Consider the following 23,765-nt stretch of genomic DNA (forward strand, 5'->3'; position numbering starts at 1 on the left):
AGAAGGGGTGAGGAGGGTTAAGCCATGGCTTTGTACATGTGACTCAAGAACAGTCTGAAAGCCTTCTACTGAAGCAGTTTCCTGTCCTGGAACTGTCATTATCTTGGGTTAGACTCCATGCACTCAGCTGTGATGTCACAAAAAGGGTCTGAGCAGAAGTAAGGTCATCTTGGGTTGGGCTCCATACCATCAGATGTGATGGTCCCTGGCATAAAAAGGTTCTGAGCAAACCAGGGAAGACACAAAAGCAACATGAAGAGAGAAGTAGGTGGATGACAAAGCTGGGTTGTGGAGCAAAGGAGCAGAGCTGATGCTGCCAGGAGATGCTGTGTGGCAGAGGAACTGTAGTGGTGGTCCTGATGCTTGTGACTCTTGAACAGAGATCAGATAACTGAGTCTGGTATGGATACCTGTGGTTGGAGCCTGTAATGAGCTGAGGGTGAAATCTGGAGTTGGGGGTTAAAATAAACTGCTTTGCTTCTCATGAGGAGGGCAGATTTAGACTGGAGATAGGGAAGAAGTTCTTTACAGGGAGAATAGAATAGAATAGAATAGAATAGAATAGAATAGAATAGACCAGACCAGGTTGGAAGAGACCTTCAAGATCATCGTGTCCAACCCGTCAACCAATCCAACACCACCTAAACAACTAATCCATGGCACCAAGCACCCCATCAAGTCTTCTCCTGAGCACCTCCAACAATGGTGACTCCACCACCTGCCAGGGCAGCCCATTCCAATGGCCAATCTCTCTCTGTATAGAACTTCTTCCTAACATCCTCCTCTGGCGTAGCCTGAGACTGTGTCCTCTTGTTCTGGTGCTGGCTGCCTGGAGGGTGGTGAGGAACAGGTTGCCCTGTGGGGTTGTGGGTGGAGGTGTTCAAGGGCAGATTGGATGGGGCCTTGAGCAACCTGGCCTACTGGAAGGGGTGTTGGAGTAGATGATCTCTAATGTCCCTTCCAACTCAACCACTCCAGGAATAATTTTCTTGTCAACACCTATGTGAAGGTAGATGAGGTTGAATTTGTCTACCTGCAGCATTGAATAAGCAATATTTTAGATTAATTGAATTGATTGGTTTACCTCTGTTTAATCAGAATTATAGATGCCACTCTGAAAAAGCTGCATTGCAACCTCTTATGCTTGCTACTACCTCAGCTACTGTATTTGCAATCTCAGGCAGACTTTGTTCTGTCAGTCCTGAACTGCTCAGCTGTCTTTTAACAGTATCAAAATATGTTGACTGAATAGCACAATTTCAACTGAAAATACATTTCACTTATTTCAGGTATGCAGTAGTCTAAGGGTGGAACATGGTTTCTCCACCTCCAGCTTGTTTATGCTGCTAAACTGTCATTTTCTTCCCTGCATCAGCGGGATTCCCTCCACCAGTGCTTAGCAAGTTCCCTCAAAATTACACTTAACTGGATGCATCTCTCAAGCTTGACTCTACCTTGTGCTCAAGTTACAAGCGGTTGCCAATTTTTTTGCTACGACTTCACCTTTTCACATAAATGTTTCACCATTAGTTTCACTTAAATTAAGCATACCCCTTTTTCCAGGTGAAGCACACTTCTCTAGGTAAAAAAATAAATGTGAATGTAAAAAAGTTGAAGGAGATTTTAAAGGAGACCAGAGTTACAATAGCAAGCTGCAGAAGGAGGAACAGGATGGCCCTGTGCCAGCAGTGGTGGAGATAATACACACATGGGGTTGAAGAGTTGATGTTACTGTGTTCTAAAGTAATGTTGGCTTCCTGTCTTGTCATTTTCTAGGGTGTCAGAAGTCTAACATGAAAAGCGTGTGCATACTTAATATTGTGTATTAACTGTTCAGAGTAATCTGGGAGTGGTATATATGTATGTTGTTAAAACAAAGCTATCTGTGGTCTCCTTTATTTCACGGGTAGGTAACAGCTCAACATCTGTGATGAATCTTAGGACAAAGTATGCAACTGTAGACTCTACGTAATAAAACCTTGCTTGTCCTGGTTCGCTGTCTGCCAACTGCTGGGCATATGGCCACTTTGTTAGTTCCTTCTTGACACAGGTTTTTAAGCATACTTAACTTGAAAGCATTAAAAGCTTATGGGTAAGAGTGAAGGGACATGCAAACATGAGTGATATGGTTGTGAGTGTCTACTACAGACCACCAAATCAGGAGGAAGCTACTGACAAGGCCTTCTACAGGCAGCTGGAATTAGCCTCAAGATCTAGTGCCTTGGTGCTCCTGGGTGACTTCAGCCACTCTGATGTTAGTTGAAAAGATCACACAGCCAAGCACAAACAGTCCAAAAGGTTCCAGCAGTGCGCTGATGACAGCTTTCTCCTGCAGGTAGTTGAAGACCCAACAGGGAGAGGTGCAATGTTGGACCTGGTATTAACAAACAAAGACAGACTGGTTGTAGATGTTAAGGTTGGGAATAATCTTGGCTGTAGCGATCATGACATGTTAGAGTTTAATATCAACAAAGAAGCAAGGTAATAAGTAAAATTTCAACCCTGCACTTTTAAGAGGGCTAACTTTGCCCTCTTCAAGACTCTACTTTAAAATATCCAGTGGGCTAGGGCTCTGGAAGGAAAGGGGGCCCAAGAAAGCTGGTTAACCTTCAAATATTACCTCATCTAAGCTCAAGAGAAATACATTCCCTTGATAAAAAAATTAAATGAGACAGGCAGAAGACCTGCATGGATAAGCAGGGAACTGTTAGTAAAACTGAAAAAGAAAATGGAGGTTTACGATATGTGGAAAAAAGGAGTAGTCCCTTTGGAGGATTATAGAGATAAAGCCAGAGAATGTAGAGATGCAACAAGGAAGGCCAAGGCCCCCTTGGAACTGAGATTTGCCAGAGGGGTGAAAGAGAACAAGAAGAGTTTTTTCAGATACATCAATGATAAAAGGAAGAGCAGGCAAAAGGTAGGCCCAGTGCTGAATGATATAGGAGACATAGTAACTGGTGATTTAGAGATGGCGGAGTTGCTGAATGCCTTCTTTGCCTCAGTCTTTACTCCTGAGACCAGCCCTCAGGAACCGCAGTCTCTAGAAGCAAGGGAGCAGAACTGGAGAGATGTGGACATTCACTGGTCAGTCAGGACTGAGTTAGAGATCTCTATACCAACTAAAGACAAACAAGTCCGTGGGCCCTGATGGGGGTACATCCACGAGTGCTGAGAGAGCTGCTGACACTGTTGCTGAACTTCTCCATCATCTTTGAAAAGTCATGGAGAACAGGAGAGGTGCCTCATGACTGAAAGAAAGCCAATGTCACTCCAGTCTTCAAATAAGGCTAGAAGGAGGACCCAGGCAACTACAAACCAGTCAGCCTGACCTTGATCCCTGAAAAGATGATGGAACAGCTCATCCTGGAGGTCATCTCTAACCAGTAAAGTAGCCAACATGGATTTACCAAGGGGAGGGAGATCTTGCCTGACTAATCTGATAGTCTCCTATGAAACCATGACCAAATGGGCTGACAAAGGAAGAGCAGTGGATGTCATATATCTTGACTTCAGTAAGGTTTTTGATACTGTCTCCCATAGCATCCTCATAGAAGAGCTCAGGAAATGTGGCAGAGATGGCTGGTCCATGAGGTGGATTGAAAACTGGCTCAACAACAGAGTTCAGAGGGTGGTCATCAGTGGCACAGAGTCATCTTGGAAGCCTGTGGCCAGTGGTGTTCCCCAGGGATCAGTACTGGGTCCAGTTTGTTCAATACCTTTAGCAACAACCTGGATGAGGGGATTGAGAGTACCCTCAGCAAGTTCGATGATGATACAAAACTGGGGGTGGGGGGTGGCTGACAGCCCATTGGGTTATGCAGCCATCCAGTGATATCTGGACAGGCTGGAGAGCTGGGTGCAGGCAAACCTCATGAAGTTCAATAAAGACAAGTGCAAGGTCCTGCATCTGGGAAGGAATAACACCAGGCACCTGCACAGGTTAGGGGCTGCCCTGCTGGAATGCAACTCCATGGAGAAAGACCTTGGAGTGCTGGTGGACAACAAGTTTTCCATGGAACAACAATGTGCCCTTGTGGCCAAGAGAGACAATGGTATCCTGGGATTCATCAAGAAAAGTGTGTCCAGCAGGCTAGGGAAGTTCTTCTACCTCTCTACTCTGCCCTGGTGAGACCACAGCTGGAATACTGCATCCAGTTTTGGGCTCCCCAGTTCAAGAAAGAGAGAGAACTGCTGGAGAGAATCCAACAGAGAGTCGTGAGGATAATTAGGGGACTTGAACATCTCCCCTGTGAAGAGAGACTGAGATCCTTGGGGCTGTTTAGTCTTGAGAAAGCTGAGAGGGGATCTCATCAAAGTGTATAAATATCTGAGTGGTGGGTGTCAAGCAGAGGGGTCCAAACTCTTCTGTGGTGCACAATAATAAGAAGGAACAACAGGTTCAAGCTTGAACATAGATTTCACCTCAATGTGATGAGAAATTTCTTTACAGTGAAGGTGACAGAGCACTGGAACAGGCTGCCTGGAGAGGCTGTGGAGTCTCCTTCTCTGGAGCCTTTCAAAACCCACCTGGATGCATTCCTGTGTGGACTACCCTAAGTGATACTGCTTTAGCAGCGGGGTTGGACCTGATGATCTCTTGAGGTCACTTCCAACCTCTAATACTGTGAACTTCAGCATTGCCTCTTGACTGGATCACTCGAACGTTTCATTAGGACTTCACTGATGCTTCCTGCATGGCAGTGGCAAAGGCAGTGAAAGGGCACATTAGGCTGTGATCAGAGGTGCTGCTGAAGTTCGTAGTAAATTATTTACTGAAGTAGAAGTCAGATTGAGTTTGAATGTTTAAAGGTGCTGGAGTTTAAAAAGAGACAAAAACCCAATGACACCCCTCATCCCCTCAAAAGAGCCCCAAGCCCCATGCACCCTGAAGTAACCAAACAAAAAACCTGAACAAAAGCACCAAATCCCCCACCCAAAGCCCACAAATCCTTCACACCTGAATATGAACCTTGCAATTTTCTAATACAAAGTCCTAATTCCTTAAGCAGTTTGTGATTCAAAACCTCTCTGTTCTGGCTGGAGAGCTGATCAGGGCTGGCACCAGGACCGGTGTGCTTCACCTGAGACCTTTGTCTTTTGGTTTCTTTCCGGGCTTTGCGGGTGGGAAGGACCCTGGCAGAGGGTGAGGACCGGCAGGGTCATCCTCTCGCGCGCCTGCTCGGGGTCCTGACGTCAGCTGCGGGAAGTTTGAAACCTGTTGGGGCTGAGCGTGCGATGCCACTGTGGTGGAGAGCCTTCTGCCCGACTGCACGTGCCAGGGCAGCTGACAGAGGGCAGAAGCCTCTCTGGTAGCTCAGATAAATTACAGTATTTAGGTGGATATATATTTTTAACAACTAACAAGAAAACCCCTGAACCCAGACAGAGTTGGTGCATGAGCATACAGGTGTGCAGGCTGGTGGCTGCAGAGAATGCTGGAGCCTGGCACTTGGAATGGGGGGGGAAGGAGACAACAGCTGAGTGAGGTGTGACCAGGTGAATTTTCTCCTCAACCTGGTGGCTGAGCTTAAGGATGAAGTGGCTGAGCTTAAGGATGAGGTATCTAGGCTCAGGACTATACGGGAATGTGAAAGGCAGTTAGATATGTGGGAGCAGGCTTTACAGGTCTCCCCTGTTGAGGGAAGGATGAATACACATCGCTGTTAGGGGAAGCAAGGAGAATCCATCCCAGCCCTCTTCCCCTCCCCCGTTGCCCTTGCATAACAAGTATGAAGCCCTGCAGGCTGAAGGCAATGTGGATGAGAGGACCCATCTAAGGAGATGCCTAAGGCAAAGCAGTCCCCACCAACTATAAGGACCAGCACCATGAAGAAAAAGAAAAGGGTTATAGTTGCTGGGGACTCTCTCCTGAGGGGTGCTGAGGGACCCATATGTCCTCCTGACCCATCTCACAGGGAAGTCTGCTGCCTATCTGGGGCCCACATAAGGGACATCACAAGGAAACCCCCAAATCTAATCCAGCCCTCTGACTATTACCCATGGCTGGTAATCCAAGCTGGAAGTGATGAGATTGGTAAGAAGGGCACCAGGATGATTAAAAAGGAATTCAGGGCCCTTGGACAATTGATTGATGGGGCAGGAGCTCAAGTGGTGTTCTGCTCAGTTCCCTCAGTGGCAGGGGAGTGCACTGAGAAGAACTGGAGAACCCGTGCCATCAACAAATGACTCAAGGGATGGTGCAAGCAGTGGAATTTTGGGTTCTTTATTCAAGGGGCAACTTTTACTGCACCTGACCTGCTGGACTTCAGTGGGGTTGATTTATCTAGAAAGGGCGAGAGGGCTCCGGCACTGGAGTTGGCAGGGCTCACAGGGAGGGCTTTAAACTGGCAGTGCCCATGTGCCGAAAGATGAGCTGCCGGGGAAGGCGGCCGGCCTGGATGGGCAAACAGCTCCTGGAGGAATGAAGGAGTAAAAAAGAGGACATACTGCCGTTGGAAAGTGGGGGAGGCCACTTGTGATATGTTTAAGGATGCTGTTAGAACATGTAGGAGAAAAATTAGGCAAAAGCCCAGTCAGAACTCAAGCTGGCCACTGCTGTGAAAGACAATAAAAGCATTTTTATAAATATATTAATGCTAAAAAGAGGGCAAGAAGAACCTCCACTATTTATTGGACCTGGAGGGGAACTTTGTAACTAAAGATGAGGAGAAGGCTGAGGTTCTAAATACCTTCTTTGCCTCCATTTTCAACAGCAAGGCAGGAGGAGTTCAGGATAACTGGCCTCCTGACCTGGTTGATAGGGTCAGGGAGCAGTGTAGTCTCCCTGAAATCCATGAGGAAGTAGTTTGGGACTTGCTGAGCTACTTGGATACTCACAAGTCCATGGGACCAGAGGGGATCCATCCTAGGGTGCTGAGAGAGCTGGCAGATGAGCTGCCAAGCCGCTCTCCATCATTTTCCTCCAGTCCTAGCTCACTGGAGAGGTCCCAGATGACTGAAACTGGCCAATGTGGTCCCCATCCACAAGAAGGGACAGATCTAAAAACCTGTAAACTGCAGTCCTGTCAGCCTGACCTCAGTGCCAGGCAAGGTTATGGAGCAGGTCATCCTGAGTGCAATCACACAGCACTTAGAGGATGGCCAAGGGCTCAGGCCCAGCCAGCATGGGTTTAGGAAGGGCAGGTCCTGCCTGACCAACCTGATCTCCTTCTATGATCAGGTGACCCGCCTGGTGGATGTGGGGCAGGCTGTGGATGTAGTCTACCTGGACCTCAGTAAGGCCTTTGACACTGTCCCCCACAGCAAACTCCTGGCTAAGCTGTCAGCCCATGGCTTGGATGGGAGCACACTGCGATGGGTTAGGAACTGGCTGGAGGGCCGAGCCCAGAGAGTGGTGGTGAATGGTGCCACATCCAGCTGGCAGCCAGTCACCAGTGGTGTGCCCCAAGGATCAGTGCTGGGCTCCATGCTCTTTAACATCTTTATTGATGATCTGCACGAGGACATTGAGTACATCATCAGTAAATTTGCTGACGACACCAAGCTGGGGGCAGGAGTTGATCTGCTGGAGGGTAGAAGGGCTCTGTAGAAGGGACCTTGACCGACTGGACAGATGGGCAGAGTCCAACAGGATGGCATTCAACAGTCCAAGGTGCTGCACTTTGACCACAACAACTCCATGCAGAGCTGCAGGCTGGGGTCGGAGTGGCTGGAGAGTGGCCAAACAGAAAGGGACCTGGGGGTACTGGTTGGCAGATGGCTGAACATGAGGCAGCAGTGTGCCCAGGTGGCCAAGAAGGCCAATGGCATCTTGGCCTGCATCAAGAAGAGTGTGGCCAGCAGGAGCAGGGAGGTAATTGTGCCCCTGTACTCAGCACTGGTTAGGCCACACCCTGAGTACTGTGTCCAGTTCAGGGCCCCTCAGTTTAAGGAGGACCTCAAGACACTTGAACATGTTCAGAGAAGGACAACAAAGCTGGTGAGGGGTTTGGAGCACAAGCCCTACAAGGAGAGGCTGAGGGATCTGGGTTTGTTTAGCCTGGAGAAGAGGAAGCTCAGGGGAGACCTCATTGCTGTCTGCAGCTCCCTGAAGGGAGGTTGTAGCTAGGATGAGGTTGGTTTCTTCTCCCAGGCAACCAGCACCAGTACAAGAGGACACAGTCTCAAGCTGTGCCAGGGCAAGTTTAGGCTCGAGGTGAGGAGAAGGTTCTTCACAGAGTTGTTAGCCATTGGAATGTGCTGCCCAGAGAGGTGGTGGAGTCACCATCCCTGGAGGTGTTCAAGAGGGGATTGGATGTGGCACTTGGTGCCACGGTTTAATAGTCGTGATGACTGGGGTGACAGACTTGATGATCCTTGAGGTCTTTTCCAACCTTCTTGATTCTGTGATTCTAAGTTAACAAACAAGCCTTGTGCATAACTAGCTAGTTGTTTTTTAAAGCTGTTAGATGAGGAGGGAGACTATAATAATTACATTCTGTAGATCCCCATCAAAGAATGGGCTAACCCAAATGCTGCTTAGGGAACTCTGAAGGTGTAGTATTGGCAAAATCAAAGTTACAGTTCCAAGGTAAAAGTCCTGCTTATATACTTCTCACTCTAGAATAATTTAGATGCAACTTCAGTGATGCACTAATGAGCACTTCCAGTTTGGCTTGCCACAATAACACACAAATGCACTCTCCCCAGTTTAGAATGGAGTTTAAGTTCTTCATGTTGTTGTTTAAACAGTGTCTCAGCAGGTAAATTTCATAGGCTGATCTTGCAGTGTTTAGGTTCTGGTGACCGTGATTGAAGACTTCAGTATGTCAGTATGATTAATTGTCTGAAGCTCCTTGGTTTGCTTTTTTAATTAAATATGGAAATGCACAGTAAATATCTCTTTGATGCCTGTTGAGCTGAGATCTCCTAATTGAAGATAAGGTCTGCTAACCGTCTTTGTAGTCTAGAGGGGTAAAAAGGACAATGCAATACTACTACAATTTGTTTGTTCATAATCATCCATAAAAAATGAAAGTTGATGGTGCTCTAAAAAAAGTGAAAAAACTTCCTTAAATAAAGGGTGGGAAATTTAGACTTTGTGCCCCAACCCACAGATCATGGTGGCTGATAATTTGGAATTAAATGTTGAGCAGATGCCAGACATTGGGAAGAGGCTGAGGTTTCTGGGCAAATGGGATCTACAAGTTAATTGGTGTTTTCTGCAAGCTTCTGGCTGTGAAATGAAATTGGAAGCCCTTTAGCCACATGGATAATACAGGACCTGAATACAAATGTCACATGTCACCATCAGGGCCCACTGTTCCCACTGAAACACTGCACCATTACAGATCATTTAAATATGGGGATTACATTTAAACTAAAAGCTCCATTTGCCTTTTACTGCAATTTAAATGTCCTCTTAGCAAAAGCTAAGTGACAAATTAAATGAAAATAGGGCCCACATTTTTAAAGCTGTAGTGCAAAACAACCTTTTATTGCTTCTCATGTGCCATGAATGAATCATTATACTTGTCAACCCTAACCCCAGCCATAATTGGAGCAGATACTGTTATCTGCTCTTGTGACAACTTAATAAAGCTGAAACTGTTAAATTAAATCCCAGATGCTTAATCTGATGAAAGCAGCCAAGTAGAAAAATTTCAGACAAGCATCTACTGGTCTGCTCAGTGGAGTGGTGGAGCCCAGCAGCTTGTCGACACGGGTATTACAGGCTCAGATATTTTCTGTTTTGTTATATCTTTGTAGCCTCTTGCCTTTGCGGTGAATAAACTTCATATAATTTGCAAGTTGCAAAACAATAATTACCTGTGAATTTCTTCCATTTTGACATTGAAGAAGCATTTGAGGGGAAGAAAGCTTCTACTGTCCATAGAACCCTTTCTGTTAGGCATACTAAAGGAGTCATTGTCATAAAGGTGTTTCCTGACAGGAGAAACAGGCCTTTGCCATAGTGAATCTAGTAGTAGGTTTTCATTAGCTCTTTGCCCTCTTGTGGGACACTTTCTAAATGCTGGAACAGGTCTACTTTGAGTTCCCATTCTCTGATATTTTGGCCACTTTCTGGATAAGAGTGATACATTTTTCTGATAAATTTGAAATCATTATATCATTTCATCAGGTTATGTCACGTAGACAAGTAGTACAATATACTTCCTGAATGATAACACCTAATTTTTTATTGGTATCACTTTGCTCCTCGTCTAAAACTTAATTCTAAGTGTTGAGTTTAGACAAGGAATCATCGTAGATTAATTAAGAGAGATTTAATTACCGTTTTGCCGTGAGCAAAGTGATGATTGAGCGATTTGGAAACTGCTTTTAATTTTTAACCTTAAATAAGTGGAGCTGTTCTCTGTCTATATTTCTATCTCAGGCATTCCTTCCTGTTCCAAATGGAGAAAGAAACTTGAATGGGGTATGCTAGCTGTTCTAAATAGATTGTCTCTGTTTAGTACTTAAGTGGAGGAGGAAAAAAAATAAATGGAAAAGACAAAAGCAACGGGGATTGTTGCTAATATGTCCCTAGAGAAATTCCTTCTTGATGCCAGATTGGATGGCTGCTTCTTGGCTGCCATGAAGAAAAGGAGTACTGAAGTTAAGCATTCGTTAATTCATTTTTCTGGAGCAATCAGTTTTTAGGACTGGCTACGAGGCAGAAACATGCACTTCTCCTTACATTTTATGGTATTCATAAATGGTGCAACAAGGCTCCCAGTTTCAAATTTTGTGTTGTGCTTATATCCATATTTTCATGGTTTCTTTGAGTATCTCAAGTTCAAATTGCGTTTTGTTCTGCATTAAAGCTAAGGAGAGTACCAATGCCTTGCATCAGTAGAAGATACACGTCAAAGTATAGGTTCATCAGTAGCATAGAGCACACCTCTGGCCTTGGTGTGAAAGCTGTAGCTGTGTTTCAAAGGAGGTGGGATGCATCATGCTTTGCACCTTTTCTTTTGGCCTTTCATTGTGGAGCTAGTAGGTGCCATTTTTGCAAATCTGTGTTTCAACTGTAACACATGTGACAGATCCTCTTAGCTGCCATGCTGCTGGTGCCACTTAGGTACAAAATACACAGAGCTTCAGTTCATGCTCCTAAGATTACTACTGTCCTTTCACAGAAGAGGCTATTAATGTATGTCATTGTATTTGAATGATTTATGCTCTTGGAGGAACTAAATTAAGAGTACTCCTGAGTTAGCATGACAGAACAGTTTTGCTGATCTAAGACTTGAATTATGTGTAACAACTTTAAGAAATGGCTTTTGTGGTCCTGAATTGCCTTGGTTTTTGCTGTCGCCTTCATTTCACCTGTGAATGAAGCCAGCCTGCAGCTCTGTGAAGGTGTGTTCTCTGAGACTGATTTCCTTCCTCCTTCAATCCTGGCATGTGCCGTAATAGTATTTAAAGAGAATAGTTTTCAAGAGAATGTTCTTTTCTACTACAGTTATCAGATTTGATTAAATGGTGAAAGTAATTAACAAAGCAATTAGGTTTCAGTGCTATAGATAAAATTCAGGTTTCTGTATTGTTGTTGTTGTGTTGTTGCTGTATTCTGTTCAGTTGGATGAAAAGTTCTTTACAACAGAAGTACCCATGTTAAAACAGTTTTTGCAGTTTTTATTCTTAGGCTGTTGAGCTGGTTGACTTACCTCCTAAAATACTCTGTATTGAAACTGGTACAAAAATGGAGTTGTGATTGACAAGTTTTACTATGAGCCCAAGCTGGTACTCAGCAGTGTATTTTTTCCCTTTCTTTCTTTATCTTTAATACTTCAGTAACACTAAGCTGCCATTTGATTTTCCAGTACAACTTCTAGTAAATACCAGAGCTAGAAAGAATTGATACACCGTGGACAGGAATTGGCGAATCTGTGCTGATGGAAGCCTTGCAATATTTTCCACTTTTCAGTCTTGAGTGTCTGCTGGAGAATAACTAAAAAATTGGAAGAGTAATTTGAAGTGAGAAGTGCTAGAATCTTCAGTCTGCTCAAGTGCATCAAAGCAAGACAAAGGAAATCCTTCAGAATATTAAGATATCTACATAAACTAAAAACTATTTGGGGAAAACACTTCTGTCAATGAACCCTAAAGGTAGCTAAAAATTCAACTAGAAAATGAGAAATGTATTCAGGCAGTAGGTCAATTAACCAGAACCGTTGCTAGACTGCTGTATTGGAAATCCTACTTGAAGTATGCTGGTTTAATCACGTTTGCACTGGAAGATAAAAAGTAAGTCAGGAAATCTGAAAGCAGGAAGAAATTCAGACCAGACAATCAGAATGTGTTCTTCTCACCAGTTACAGTGAGCTGTTTGCATTCTCTGGGCATAGTTGTGGCAGGTTTTTTGGAACTTCCCATTATGCAAGGTAGTGTTTCCACTTTTTTAATGAGAGATGTTTTCATTCCTTTTAAGAGTATCTTGCTTTGTTTGACAAACTTATAAACTTGCCACCTTTGCATCTTCCTAAAAACAAAACCAAAAAAATCAAGAGGAATTTAAATAGAGATAGGTTAGTGTGTGTATAGTTGGTAGTTGCATTAACTTTTCTTCTGAGAATAGGCTGTGACTGCTGACAGTGTATTACCAGTTAAAATACTTGATAAAATACCTGATATCTGTTTTGGGCAGGAGCACCTAACTGTAGATATTGGTAAGTACTTGGAATTGTAAAGTATCATAATAAGCTACTCATAAAGGAGTAGTTTTTTACTATTTATGCTAGTACTAGCAATGTTTTTACCTTTAATTACTTGTGAACAGCTGAATGGTTTTGTGAATATTAGGAAAGTTAATCACTGGGATTAATTTGCCAGCGTTTTGTACTTTCTTCTAGCTTTGTGGACTAACAGCTCATGCCTTGCTGCAGTGTTTAGGTACTACAGATGCATTAATGGACAAATGACAGGTCCTAAGTGCTCTCTCAGGGAGATTGTATTCTGATAATGTAAACTGCACCTTCCAAACAAATTCTCTTCTTATAGGACACTGGTCACATGGCAGCCTGCAAAGATGGAGCAGTTTTTAAAACCCACAACAATGGGCTGGTACAAAATGACAGAAGTAGTTGGCTAGCCCCTTTTTCTGTTGTGCTAAAACTTGAAAACATAAGGAAAAGAGAGCAAGGTTTCCGTTGCTTGACACACAAAAATCAGAAATGTAGCTGATCATAGAATCATAGAATCATCAATATTGGAAAAGACCTCTGAGACCATTCAGCACCAGTGCAGCACCATCATGCCCATTACACTGTGTTCTGTAGTACCACGTCTACATGTTCTTTTGAACAACTCCATGGATGTTGACTCCGCCACTTCCCTGGGCAGCCTGTCCAATGCCTGACCACTCTCTCACTAAGAAATATTTCTTGCACCCCCTATGCAACTTGATGCCATTTTCTCACGTCTTGTTGCTAGTTACTTGGGAGACTGACCTCTACCTCACTCCAACCTCCTTTCAGGTATCTGTAAAGTCTCTTCTCAGTCTCTTCTTGAGATTAAATCCCAGTTCCCTCAGCCACTTCTCATAAGATTTGTTTTCTAGACTCTTACTCATGATGGAATGACTTGATGACATCTCAGAAGAGACTCTCAGTGTGTAAATACTTTTCAGCCAAATACATGTGTGCCTTCAGTCTTCAGGGCAGCAGTATGCAGCAAAAGAAAAAGGGAAACTGAAAGCCTTAGGCTTATTAGATGTTTCCCCTCCCCTCCACTCCCTTCCCCCACCCTTCCCTCCCCTCTCCTCCCCTCTCCTCCTCTTCCCTCCTCAAATTGCTTTGCTTTGCTTCGCTTTGCTTCACTTCCTTGGGTTACACTTCCACTCCCTGTAATGCACATTCAGAGTTTAGAGCAGAAGAGGAATGATTCCCTCTTGCCATCAGTGCTGCAGGTAATCTATTGCATTAATCAGCCAGCTAGTGTGAAATGCATGGAGAGCAATTATACTATCATACACAATACAATCAGCATGATGCACTTGTCAAGACCAATACATCAAAGTTTAATTCAGTGTTAGGATGAATCAGAGCAAAATGAAACATTCTGTTCTCCAAGATACAAAGCACCCATAGAAAGCCTTTTTGGTTTTGAAGGCTGCACAGAGAAACCAGAGTTCATTAAGGAATTGTGTTTATAAACAAAATTGCAACTTGTATCCACCTGAATCCTAAGAGTGCTTTTCATCAGGACTCTTACCAAGGAGAGAATAGCACTGATACGCTCTGCCTATCTTTACAATTCCGTAAAGCAACTTACTGAGTTGGAGCCTTCACTAGTGGGACTTCTGATCATGCTTTGTTCTATCGGAGACCTCTTTGTGCCCAGAGGAGGGAGGTGGCTTTGCCAGTTGTTCTGAAGACACTTGTACTTCTAGTTGAGAAGCTATAAATATCATACACTACCTTCTTTGAGGCTTCCAAGTGACTGTCCCAGCGAAAATCCATGTGTGTTTACATCTGGGTTTTAACCCACTTCAAAATCCTTTGCTGGCACTTCTATTTTAAAGGGCCTATAGATTCTGTCTCCTGATACCATTTCTTTCATGACTCTTCCAAGGCTGGAAAATGATGCTTTTGTAACAGAATTGATGAGGCTCAAAAGGGGCAGAGTGGCAAGTGTGCAGCAAGCTCTGAAGAAGATTCATCTGTTGCACAAAGGGAATGATCTGGAGTACCCAGTTCCATTTTCTTTGAAATTATTCAATGCTACTCCCCTGGTAGTTTATAGGTTTTTATTTTTTAAGAAAGAGATGAGTGTAATTAAGAAAGAGGTAAGACTAAAGAAATGTCACAGTAAATGTGCATCTTGTTCTTGAGTACTTTAATTTTGTGAAAGAATGGATTGATCTGAAGTGTATTCAATGTAAAAGTTCAAAGTGAAAACCAAGTCTCAGCCGTTGATTACACAGTATTGTGAATGCAGAAATGCTGACCCAAGCTTAGAGATACAGCAACCCTAACAAGGTAGGATAATGTTTGTAGGAGAAGGAGATTTCTCAGGAAGACTGTAATCAGTCAAACAGAACTATATTCTGCATCTTCAGTCATGGTCAGTGTTCTAGGACTCCACTGAAACTGATTTACTGGGGCAAGAGTAAAGTCTTTAGGACTTATGAAAATGCTTAGTCTTTCAGGAGACTCTGTATGCATTCCTTGCACTTCCTTTGTCTTCATGAATATATTCATAAACATAATTATTACAACATTTGCTTTCACAGTGACTGAATGCTTCTTAATGTTTTTCAGTTTGCATATTTGAATCTTTCTACCCCATGAATTCAAAGGTAGTGATGTTTACTGAGAAACAAAAAAGTACTCTTGTTCCTTTCCATGTACAAGGAAGGAGTGTATTATCTAAAGCAGTAATGTAACCTTGTGTGTGTGTGTGTGTTGTAAGGCACACTTTAAGATGAATGACAACCGTGTATTTTCAGAAGAAGAGATGTGTGAACCAATGATCTGTTTTAGGAAAGCTAGTTTTTTTCAGGTCAAGAGAATTAGTGTTGAACCACAACAGGCAATTCCTCGCTGCAATGTGACAGTTCTATGCTCATTCCCTTTTGAGGTTATTATAAATTTGGAGTCACAGAGTGTCTTATTTTACAGCTATCTTTTGGGGGAATAATTTTTGTATATTGGGTTTGTGATTATTTTGCCACTGTGCTGTGGTGAGTTTTCTGTTGGAAAGATACAGGTCCAGGGCAGAGCTTTACTTGTGGTTTAGTGTCAGGTAGCTTTGGAACAAAGATGTCAGCCTGCTGAGAAACAGTATGAAAAGGTACCTGTTGCCTGGGGATGCACAGACAGAAAGAAGAGGCAGCTGTGTGACAGGCCAAAACAATATCTAAGCACAGAAGCAGTCTCTCTTTTGTTTTGAGGGATCTTGTTTGGTTGGGGGGGTTTTGTGTTTTGGTTTTGGTTTTGGTGTTGGTTTTTTCATTCAATGAGACAGGTGGCATTGGTGACATTATTGAATCTAGTTAGACAGGTAAACTCGAGAATGCTGGAAATATACCTTGGGAAACTTGAGTATAGATTGTCGTCATCAGCAGTTTCCATGCTGAAGACACTGGAAATAGATGCCTTCCCCATATACTCTGAATGTCTGTGGTTCGGTTCTTTCCAAGCCTTGTCTGTTGTGTGGGATAACCATGATCAGCACCTTCCTCCTGTGCGAGCCATTAGGCAGAAAATAGAGAATCTCTTGTTTAAGGCCAGTGTAAGCCTTCATGTTGATGATGACATTTAAGAGCCAGCTCAGGTGGGCTTCCACTGAGTGAAATAGGAAGAATATTCCCCAGGCTCCTTCCAGTTGGCACATAGTTAAAATCTGGTGCAAGTGAACATTTTCCTCAGACTTTTCATTGCTAGGAGCAGGACAGTAACCAGTGAATTGAAAGAGCCAGAATGGAGCAGATATCAGGAGATGGGGGAGGTATATAGGGAGCAGGAGAAAGATGTACAAATACAGGCAGATACACATGTGCTAGAGGGGGGAAAGGGATGAAAGGAAAAAATAATAATCATGCATCTAGAAAGTCTCTGGCCAAAAAGACTAGAAACCCAAACAAGCTGGAGAGTATGGGGTCATTGACATATGTCCTTCTTCCAGATGGAAGTCTGAGGCTCTTTCTATTTCCTTCTCTTCTAGTGGAGTTTTATTTCACACTCCCCTTCCTGCAGGGAATTGAGCAGCCATGAAAAAGTGAAGGCTGGGCGAGGCAGGTGTGCAGCAACCAGCATTGAAGTTGGTCAGAGCAGGGTGCAGATGGGCTCTGTTGAAATTTTAAATGGTTGCTATGGGGTTTCTTAGAGACATACTTGTCCTTGTACTTCATTTGCATAATGATAGCCTGGGTTTCTGAGGCGATTGCTGCTAACAATATACTTATGCTTGGTGAAATTTCTTTGGTATAAAGAGGGAAACTTAAAACATTTCATTACTTTGGTTGATCTCTTCCCTCTTCTGCCTCTATAGAATAGAATAGAATAGAATAGAATAGAATAGAATAGAATAGAATAGAATAAGGGTTGGTCAGTCAAAACTGGATTAAAGATCTTTTGTACCAACTGAGGAAACACAAATCCATGGGCCCCAATAGGGTACATCCACAAGTGCTGAGAGGGCTGCTGATACTGTTGCTGAACCTCTCTCCATCATCTTACATAGAATAGAATACATAGAATAAACCAGGTTGGAAGAGACCTTCAAGATCATCGCATCCAACCCATCAACTAATCCAACACCACCTAAACAACTAACCCATGGCACCAAGCACCCCATCAAGTCTCCTCCTGAACACCTCCAGTGATGGTGACTCCACCACCTCCCCAGGCAGCCCATTCCAATGGGCAATCACTCTTTCTGTATAGAACTTCTTCCTAACATCCAACCTGAACCTCCCCTGGCGCAGCCTGAGACTGTGTCCTCTTGTTCTGGTACTGGCTGCCTGGGAGAAGAGACCAACATCCGTCTGTCTACAACCTCCCTTCAGGTAGTTGCAGAGAGCAATAAGGTCACCCCTGAGTCTCCTCTTCTCCAGACTAAGCAACCCCAGCTCCCTCAGCCTCTCCTCATAGGGCTTATGTTCCAAACCCCTCACCAACTTTGTTGCTCTTCTCTGGACTCGTTCCAGCAAGTCAACCTCCTTCCTAAACTGAGGGGCCCAGAACTGGACACAGGACTCGAGGTGCGGCCTAACCAGTGCAGTGTACAGGGGCAGAATGACCTCCCTGCTCCTGCTGGCCACACTGTTCCTGATGCAGGCCAGGATGCCATTGGCCCTCTTAGCTGCCTGGGCACACTGCAGGCTCATGTTCAGTCTACCGTCGACCAGCACCCCCAGGTCCCTCTCAGCCTGACTGCTCTCCAGCCACTCTGACCCCAGCCTGTAGCTCTGCATGGGGTTGCTGTGGCCAATGTGCAGAACCCGGCACTTGGATGTGTTAAATCTCATGCCGTTGGACTCTGCCCATCTGCCCAGCCTGTCGAGGTCCCTCTGCAGAGCCTCTCTACCCTCCAGCAGATCAACTCCTGCCCCCAGCTTGGTGTCGTCAGCAAATTTACTGATGATGGACTCGATGTCCTCGTGCAGATCATCAATAAAGATGTTAAAGAGCATGGGGCCCAGCACTGATCCCTGGGGCACACCACTGGTGACTGGCTGCCAGCTGGATGTGGCACCATTCACCACCACTCTCTGGGCTCAGCCCTCCAGCCAGTTCCTAACCCATCGCAGTGTGCTCCCATCCAAGCCATGGGCTGACAGCTTGGCCAGGAGTTTGCTGTGGGGAACGGTGTCAAAGGCCTTGCTGAGGTCCAGGTAGACTACATCCACAGCCTGCCCCACATCCACCAGGCAGTCACCTGATCATAGAAGGAGATCACATACATAATGGAGCTTCTGAAGAAAGCAAGTGAATTTCTTTGCCTCTGGTGATGTTTGAAGAAAGCAAGTGAATTTCTTTGCCTCTGGTGATGCCTCTGCCATACATTTTTTCAGGGCATGGTGTAATCAGCACTGCATGTGTTCTGCCTTGCTGGAGGATTGAAATACTTACCAAGTGCAGTTAAGACAGTCCACTTTGGTTTTGCTTCAGTTTGAAAACACTGGCAATCTAGTTACAAAGTGCTAAATTGCATTTGTTTCTTAGATGCTTAGAGGTACAGTTTCTCCTTAGTGCCTTCAAGTGATACTTTGTTTTGAACATAAATAAGCAAGCCCAAGTTAACTGTTCTCTAAGGCTATCCAAGATGCCCTGTGTTCTGTTTTGTGGATTGCAAAGAAGTATAGTCATTCTGTCACCTGTTCCAGTGTCTCGCCACTGTTATGGTGAAGAACTTCTTCCTGACATCTAATCTAAATCTGCCATGACTAGCTTGGTCCTATCACTACCCAACACCTTAAAAAGTCCCTCACCAGTTTTCTTGTAGGCCCCCTTCAGATATTGGAAGGCTCCAATAAGTTCTCCTTGGAGCATTCTCCAAACTGAACAACTCCAACTCTGTCAGCCTATGCTCATAGGAGAGGTGCTCCAGCCCTCTAATCATCTCCATGGCCCTTCTCTGGGCATGTTGCAATAACGGCATTTAAAGGAAGTGATGGTATGTGTGAAGTGTCAGTGCAAATTAGCTTTCCCTTTGAGCTCCATAAACACAAAATGTAAAACAAATTTTCTGGTGTAACCGAATTACTGAAGTAATTGCAGTAAAAATACTGTGTTCCTATCAGAGTGCACAAACCCAATGTTTACTGACTTTCTGAGACCCAGATGTGCTTGAGAATGAGTTACATGAGCAGCAGTACTTCTGCTCGGTTCTGAGTGTCAAAGTTTATGTTTGCAGGTCTTACTAATGTGCTGCTTTGCTTCCTGTCATGCGAAGCTGAAAGGTACATAGTTCTTGTCCATAGAAACCACATTCACTTCTGGTAGAAAAATTAGAATTAAAACTTGGGTAATTTCCTGGTGTAACTTTATATGGAATCTTGTATGCTTTTGCTGGTTTTCCTGTCTGATGAGCCATACATTGTGAGCTTGTGGATTTTCTAGTACAAAAGACCTCTTCATGCCTTTTAATTGAGAGGGTTGGCTTGGTGCTGTCTTTCAGCTGCTTCAGATGGGCCATGCCAGTTCCGAAATTTTGCAGTCATAGAGTCATTTTCCTTGGTGTTAGGCCTGGCTGGGAAGCAAGAGCAGTGTAGCCTTTGAGGGGAGAGTAAATGTTACAGTACAGAAATTTGCAATTGGTCATTGGCTGCTGCATTTTTGATAGAAAACATAATTTAGCAATTTTTTTAAAATCAGGTGCTCTGTGGATGTGTATAGTCTTAAACCCTCACTGCAAGTTGGAGCAGAAGGCCAGTTGGCTAAAACAGCTGAAAAAATGGAACAGTGTGGATGTTTGCCCCTGGGAAGATGGAAACCATGGAAACGAGCTGCCCAATTTAACCAATGCTTTGCCTCAGGGTGCAAATGCTAACCAAGGTGAGCCTAAACATATGCACTGACTGCAACATACAAGATAACCTATCTTATACTCTAGCCTTGCAGAATTCAGCATCTTTCTTGTTGAGAATTGAAAGCCAAAATTATTTTCACTAATGCTGTCCTTGCAGAAAGGATTAATAGGTGGGGGTTTTGTGCTGAGGCTGCAATGTTTTCAAGGCAAGTGTTTGTGTTTAGCTAGGTCGTCTAACTTTCCACTAGGTGCTTCTAAATATGTGTTGCATGAACACTGGATGCCCTTGAAGTATGTTGTCTATGCCTGTTTCTTTTTTCAATGTAATCTTATATTTCTTCTGATGTTGGGGTTTTTGTTTGCAATTCACAAAGCTTTTGATACCTGTTTAAAGAGAGATGTGTTGCAACTGCATTAAAGTGGAGTGTGTGAGTAACTGAATCAGCTGTCTGTGGGATATGCTCTGTATGTGCAGTCAGCAGTGCCAGGCATGGGGGGGACAGTGTGCAGAGGCAGCACTGCTGTGCTGGAGGACGTGTCTGTTCTTACTCAATACCATGCATTCTAATCTCAAATGTGATTATTAAATCTGACAGAACCCTTCTCCAATTCTCTTTAAGCAAAGACACGTACTTTGCTACTATCTGGAAAAGATTCAGGATGTTTTCTTGGGTAAAAAGCCCTCATAATCCTCAAAACTCTCAGTATTTTGATACGTATTTCATGCAATTATGATAAAGCTAAAATTGCTGGGAGGTGGCAGATTTGGGCTCAGATGGATTTGTCTTTCTTTCTTTTCCTTGGAAACTTACAACCAAAGGAAATGGATTTGGTTCATTTTTAAATCGTCCAGCTAGCTGGGGACTGAATTTCATTCAGCACAGAACTCCCTGTGAAGAGATCTTTTGCTTTCTTGTGTCAGGTGATGTTCAGTCCAACCTGGGCAGGCTAGTGGTAGCGCTGACAAGGTGTTTAAACATTGGCAGAAATAGTGCCATGTCAAGAGAGCATTTTTGCCATAGGAAGGTGTCCAGTAAGGATGGTGTTTGCCTCAGTTCCTCATGTAATTTACAGTTTTTGTATATGTTTGTGGCAACAACAACAAAAATCTATGCAGGTGCTCAAAGTTAATGTCACTTCTCCAAGAGAACAACTATAAATCTTTCATGTGATGTTTATCTATCCCTAATCCTGGCAGCTTTGGGTCTGAAGAGGAGAGAAACTGGAGGCGCTTGAGTAGCTGTGTCATACACCTTCTAGTTTGCTTTTGGAAGAGTTCTGTATGTGGTATTGAATATCGTTCATGTCTAGCTGTTCCCTCTGCAAAGTCTTGTTTAGCATGAGCCATGTGGGTTTGTAGATCTCTCTAAAGCGAATGTTGAGTACTAATAGGGCTTGAAATGTCATCTGCAGGCTGCTTGTTGCAGAGGGGGGCAAGGCAGACTGTCATCAGTTGGGGAGTTGTGAATAGGCGGAGGGCAAGAATACTGTGAATGACTGATTCACATATGAATGAGTAAAAGCTGATGCAGCTTTCTTAACTTGTGAAAATGACAGATTCATCGAACAGGCCACATCGGACGGTGTTCACTCGAGCCATTGAGGCGTGCGATCTGCACTGGCAGGACAGCCACTTACAGCACATTATCAGCAGTGACCTATACACCAACTACTGTTACCATGACGACACTGAAAACTTGCTCTTTGACTCTCATGGGTGGCCCCTTTGGCATGGTAAGTGGCTAAACCGGAAAGACATTTCCATGACTTGCTGCTTTGTTCGTTTTCTATGGCATTATTTTGAGGGGGAGATGAGTGAAAAGTCTGGCAAAAAGAACAGAGGCTCCCTTGAGGTTCTGGCTCAGAAGTAGTCCTTTAAGTCTCCCTTGCATAGCTTAAAAAAAACCAAAACCAAAACAAACAAACAAAAAACCACCAAAACCCCCCAACAGACAAAACCCAAACCAGCCAATAAACTGAAAGACCTTTTTGTGTAATCTGGCTAAACAGGCCATTGCAGACATGGAAGCATTGCTATTTCTCAATTATTTTCTCCATTTTAGAACACGTTCCTACAGCCTGTGCAAGGGTGGATGCATTGCGATCTCATGGATACCCGCAGGAAGCACTGAGGCTAGCAATAGCTATTGTTAACACACTAAGGAAGCAGCAGCAGAAAGAGCTGGAAATGTTCCGGACTCAGAAGAAAGGTAAATATGGGGAAGAGAAAGGGACACGTGCGGTGACAATTACACCGGACTAGAACTTTGCGTGAGGAAACTGGTTTTGAAACTAAAGGGAAAGAGTCTTCTGTCCAAACTATTATAGTGGTAATGTCATGTTACACATGTTGGAAGTTTCTGTAAGCTAGGTTGTGAGCTGTGCAGGGCAAGGGCTGTTCTGTCTGCAAAGATATGACACCTTCATTGCAATCAGGGTTATTTGGGTACACAGCGAAAGCATTCACCCTGTGTAGTTTAGAGGCTTTTAAACAGAGCATTGCATTTGGCATGTCAGGTGTTCAAAATACCTTTTCTGATCTGACATAGAATTTAGCTGAACTATATATTTCTAAGGTGTAAGCCTGAAATCGACAGAGGACAACAATGTGATGAAGTCTGCAGTTTGGGAGTTTGTTCTAAAAGTCTTTTATAATGCTGAAAATGGTAGTGTTTCTGAATGAAGATGGGTTGTTTGTTGTGGTTGGTTCTGAAGCATTGCTTTGTATAAAGTATTCTGTAGCATTCCTCTGACCACTGCCCCTATTCTTGTTATTTTAACTTTTTTTGGTGGGTAGGGAGAACATTCAGACACAGCATCTATGCCATGTAATTTTTGCCACCCAAAGTAATCCTTCAGTGATCTGTGTTGTTAGTTTGCAGAGACAGTGGCAGAAGGGGATGGTTCTGTAGTTAAAGAATGCAAGTACAAAAGCTGAAAGGCCTTTCTCAGTTGCTGCAAGAATCCCTTTATTCAAATTTTATTTTAGGTCTGTGTTTCTACTCCGAACTATGTGTATACTCCTGCATTGCAGGCAGCAGTGCCAGTGCAAAACCATGTTTAAACTTTTCAAGTGTATGTGCAGATATCTTCCAAGAGATGAGTACTTAGAAGACAATGTGGACATCTGGCTTAAAAACCCCAACAAACAGCTTGCAGTTCCTATGTGCCTCCATTTTTATATTTTTTTTTAATTCCCCCCCTTTTTCCCCCCTGTGGTACCCAAGGAACAAGAGGGGGTCTGAGCACTGTTGTGGATCTTATATTGGAACAAAACTTGACGTTACTACACAGGTTAACTTGCTAAGTGGTTTTATGACATAATGTATCTCAGTGTATTCTGTTAAAAGCTTTGAAGCTTCTCAGAGTGGCCAGTAGGTGTGAAAGGTCTGCTGCAAGTGTACTTGTCTGCGTCATTCCCAGGCTCTAATGCAGTATGTTCAGTATCTCTGTTAAATTCCTTGCTCTGTGAGCAGTTTCTCTGTCAGCTATACTACAGTATTATAAATCAGAAATGGAGTATATGCAGTGTAATCTGCCCTCCTCTGAACTTGTTTCTAAGTTGTCACTTGCTGCTTTTTTAGTTTTTCCCTCTTATGTTTGGGGTTTTTCGAAGACTTAAAGCCAGAAAATATGTCAGTGCCCTCGATAAGCAGATGGATTCAGATCAGCTACAGCTCAGCTTTAGGTTTTAGTTGAGAAAGCAGCACATGCTTCAACGTGGCTTGCATTCATGTGACTGATCTGACGTCCATGGAACCACTTGAATGTCGTAAAGATAAACATCGATGTGACTGAAGGACTGAAGCCTTTGTTTGGCATGACATGTGTGAGGCTCATAAGTA

General features: G+C 43.8%; 1 protein-coding gene across 1 annotated transcript in view; it reads left to right on the forward strand.

The window, feature by feature from the left end:
* Positions 1–23,765, forward strand: part of ZSWIM6 (zinc finger SWIM-type containing 6) — a 140,338-nt gene that overhangs the window by 94,979 nt on the left and 21,594 nt on the right. The window contains exons 5-7 of the mRNA XM_054177932.1: positions 19,767–19,946; positions 21,478–21,654; positions 21,984–22,130. Coding sequence (XP_054033907.1) covers positions 19,767–19,946; positions 21,478–21,654; positions 21,984–22,130 — 504 coding nt within the window. The remainder of the gene's footprint in view (positions 1–19,766; positions 19,947–21,477; positions 21,655–21,983; positions 22,131–23,765) is intronic.

This window comes from Dryobates pubescens, chromosome Z, assembly GCF_014839835.1.
Source record: "Dryobates pubescens isolate bDryPub1 chromosome Z, bDryPub1.pri, whole genome shotgun sequence".
NCBI classification, from domain to species: Eukaryota; Metazoa; Chordata; class Aves; order Piciformes; family Picidae; genus Dryobates; species Dryobates pubescens.